Below are 3754 nucleotides of genomic sequence, written 5' to 3'. Positions count from 1 at the left end.
ATAGCCGGCTCCTCAATCCACGAGTTTAACCTCGCGATCCACCTTTCACCCCTATCTCTTCGATTCAATTTATATCTCACTTTTCTCCTCTCCTCTCGTCTCGTCTCCCGAGTTTCTCTGATTTCCCGATCGATATCTTCCGGCGCTTTGAATCGACATGCCCCTCTCGCTTTTTTTCTCTTCTTTCTTTTTCCTTTTTTTACGTCACATTCGTATATATATATATATACATATACATATATATATTACGTCACGCGTAACCGAACAACACGAACCAATTCGTTTTTCTCACTTTCCTCCTTCTCTTCCCCTAACCTAACCCCCCTCCCTTCCTCCCTCCAAAATCGTGATTCTTATTTTGACGTTTCGAGAATTCGGGGCCTCGCGTTTCCCAGGTTTTTTACCGCGTGACGCAATCTCNTATATATACGTGTGTGTGCGTGTGTATATATATATTAACAATATATATTATATATATATATATATTGTTACACTACGTGTAATTTATGTACGCTCGTGGCATCTTCAGATCTCGACGAGAGATTTCGAGTTCGAGATACGAATTTTCTTGCTTTCTTTGCAACACGCACGGGAGCGTGCGACGCGGAAGCAACGAGGCGCCGCTTCGTCCGTGCCTTCTTATCACCGGAAGAACCGTTAAATGGAACAAAATCGGAGAGAACGAACGAGCGGAGAGAGATTGGAGTAATCGCGCTGGTTCAGGTCAAAAGTCGCCTCGAAACGACCAATCCCCCTGCTTCCCTCCCCCCCATCCCTTTCCTCTCTTTTTTTCCTTCCTCTTCTTCTTTTTTTTTACTTTACTTTACTACTTTAGATTCACTTTATATTTATTCGTCTCGTTCTTAGTATTCGCGTACGCGAAACGAATCCACGAAGTCGAGTCGTTATTTTTTTTGTTTGTTTTTTTTTTTTCCTCGATCGATTCTCTCTCTCTCTCTCTCCCTCGTTTATTCTCGTCTAATCGACTAATTACTTCATATAATACCACCTCGAAAATACCAGGGAGCCGGTGTCGCTATCGTTTTATACGACCAGAGACGAGAACGTTGCTAGGATTTCGGGGAATCGATCGATCGGTGAAACGAATTCCCGCTAGTGGCGCGCGTAGTTCCACTATCCCTCGCGCGGTTCTTTCGTGGAACGAAAAGTTGGCGTGATCGCGTTTTCTTTAGGTAGGCGTGCGCGACACGTCACGCGGAATTTCTCGAGCTTGCATCATTGGAAAGACGTCTTACCAATCCTTTTCCTATTCTATCATCGCCGTCGATCCATCGATCCTGAAACGAAGACGAGAGAGAGAGAGAGAGAGATTGAAACGAGGATACACGGATATTCGACGTCCTGCCTCTCGCGCGCTCTACCGTACGGTCTCACGCCTCCCCTCCACCTCGCCTAGCGCTAAATGCTCCCATTCGTTCGGTTTACCTCGCGTCGCCGTCACGTCGGGTCGCGTCGTTCGTTCGTTCGTTCGTTCGTTCCTGGAATTCCTGGACGAGCTTCGCAAGGTGGAGAAGCGTGATTCACGAATAGGCCGATCTTCCCCCGCCCCGCCCCCCCCCCCCCCCCCCCCCCCCCCCCGCAATCGTTGTCGGTCGTTGCGGCTCTTCCCGCTAATACCCCGTAATAGCCCGTAATAACGCGACGATGACTAAGCCAATCTCGCCGCCGCCGCGCCACGCACCGGCCTTCTCCAACGACGGCAACCTACACGCCGTTCCCCCCTCCCTCCGAGATCCGCCGAGAAAACGGAGAAACGGAGAGACACCGTCGTCTCTCACCCTTAACGAGGAACGAAACGAAACGAGACGCGTCTCTTCCCCGTTCTTAAAAAATAAAGAAGCCTCATCGTAGCCCCCTCATAAATAACCCTCACCTCAACCGTTTCCTCATCGCGCTCGAACGGAGTAAGTCCAAGTCGGTCGGCCGAGTTTTCGAGGAGGAGGGCGCGTTCCAAACCGCGTTTCCGCGGCGTTCTTCGTGCCGTCGAGGTACTTCGCTTCCGCTCCCCCCTCCAACTCTCTCGGTCATCTCGAAGGGCCTCGACGTCGATCGGATGTTTCCCCACGTGGGAACGGATGGGTCTTCTCGAAAGTGGGCGAGTACGGCGACTATGGGTTTTCGATTACCCGCGAAACCACGCATACCCGTGGTTTATAGAGCTTCTTCCCAACATTGCATCAAAAGTTTCGCGCATCAACGACGCGAGGCGTGTCGCATCGCATCGCTACGCAAAATTCTTCCCCTCTCCCCCCCTCTCGCTCTCGCTCTCGCAACGAGAGCTTCTTTATCGTGGAACAAAGGGTATTTTTATTTTTTTATTTATTTTTCTTTGCTTGTTTATTTATTTATTTACTTGTTTACTTATTTATTTCTTAGTCGGGATTTTCTTAGTACGGATCGAAAAATTTTCTTTGTTCGAGAAAAATTTAACGGAGACGTCGCACAGTGACGAAAGGAAAAATAAAAAGAAAGAGAGAAAATTATTCGTTCGACCAAGCTTCTTCCATTATTTTCATTTTCGAACGATCGCTTCGATCGGGGCGGGCTTTTCGATTCGAGGAGAGAAACGAGAACGCGGAAATGGAAAGGAAAGTTAAAGGGAAAGCGAAAAATGGAGTAAGGAAGTTTTCCTGCGCATCGCTCCTCCTCGCCCTTTCCTCCTCTCTCGCTTTTTCCCTTCCGATAAACTAAACTCGTTATAGGCCTCAATGACCCACGCGATTCCATCAGCACTCAACATTACTTTCTTCCTTCGCGTTTCATCGAGCGAATTTTACCAACTAAAAAAGAATTCCGCACAAATTGGATTTCTCCTATCGTATCGTCCATTGACTAAGGATATATATATATCCAGTTTTTATTTCACTCTCGGAGAGAACATAGGTCGTAGTAACCGACCTATGTTCGCCTATGGCGAACGTGACGCCGAAAAATGTCCCAAAATCCTCTATCCAATCGTGTTTCCATGTACCATGTCCGTCGTTTTTCATTACCATTCCAACACGCCAGGAATGTACTTGTCGATCAGTTTCTCGTAATACGGCCACAATTTCTCGATGTCGGGCACCTCGTTGTTCTTCGTGTACAGATCGTATTTGCTGAAAACGCGATATCGTTCGATAGATACTTTTCTCTTTTTTTCTATCTTTATCTCTCTACTCACTTAAACTCGACGATCCATTTTAACGTTTCCATATCTTTCGAGGTGCAAAAGTGCATGTAGTCGCCACCCGCGTGCCACGGATAGAACGAGTGATAGCGAATCATTGCCAAAGCCTCCTCGGGTAGTTTGCAATTGTTGTGCACAAGAACGCGATACAAATACTCGTCGTGGCCCCAGGACATGAGCAAGTTGTCTATCCCGCATTTCGGCTGGTACATACCGTATTTCGTGCTGAAACGGAACGATATCTCATCTTCCCCCCCTCTTCTGCCTCTCCTTCTCTTCTTCTTCTTCTTTTTCTCTTCCTTCCTACTCTTTTACTCACTTGTATCGACAATCTTTACCGTCCGGATTATCCTCGAAGCTCGTATCCCTGTACACGATCGAGTCGGCCCAGGCGCAACCCACGGGAAACGTATCGCCCACCACTGCCCACTGTGGCTCTCCGAAAAACGCCATCACCTACTCGAGAAAAGAAAATAAAAGAAAAGAAAGGAAAGGAAAAGAAAAGAAAAGAAAACAAAAGAAAAGAAAGGAAAATAAAAGAAAAGAAAAGAAAAGAAAAGAAAA

General features: G+C 47.2%; 2 protein-coding genes across 2 annotated transcripts in view; both read right to left on the bottom strand.

Moving 5' to 3' along the window:
• Window positions 1-159, bottom strand: part of LOC102675433 (univin) — a 7070-nt gene extending 6911 nt beyond the window's left edge. Inside the window, exon 1 of the mRNA XM_006608960.2 lies at window positions 81-159. Coding sequence (XP_006609023.2) covers window positions 81-159 — 79 coding nt within the window. The remainder of the gene's footprint in view (window positions 1-80) is intronic.
• Window positions 160-2837: 2678 nt separating this feature from the next.
• Window positions 2838-3754, bottom strand: part of LOC102675576 (inositol oxygenase) — a 3141-nt gene continuing 2224 nt past the window's right edge. The window contains exons 4-6 of the mRNA XM_006608961.2: window positions 3510-3646; window positions 3185-3415; window positions 2838-3119 (exon numbers count right to left, since the gene is read on the bottom strand). Of these exons, the coding sequence (XP_006609024.1) occupies window positions 3011-3119; window positions 3185-3415; window positions 3510-3646 (477 nt within the window). The 3' untranslated portion in view covers window positions 2838-3010. The remainder of the gene's footprint in view (window positions 3120-3184; window positions 3416-3509; window positions 3647-3754) is intronic.

This window comes from Apis dorsata, unplaced genomic scaffold (genome assembly GCF_000469605.1).
Source record: "Apis dorsata unplaced genomic scaffold, Apis dorsata 1.3 scaffold_51, whole genome shotgun sequence".
Classification (NCBI taxonomy): Eukaryota; Metazoa; Arthropoda; class Insecta; order Hymenoptera; family Apidae; genus Apis; species Apis dorsata.
Note: the sequence above shows the minus strand (reverse complement) of the source record. Positions and strands in the feature narration are given on the sequence as shown.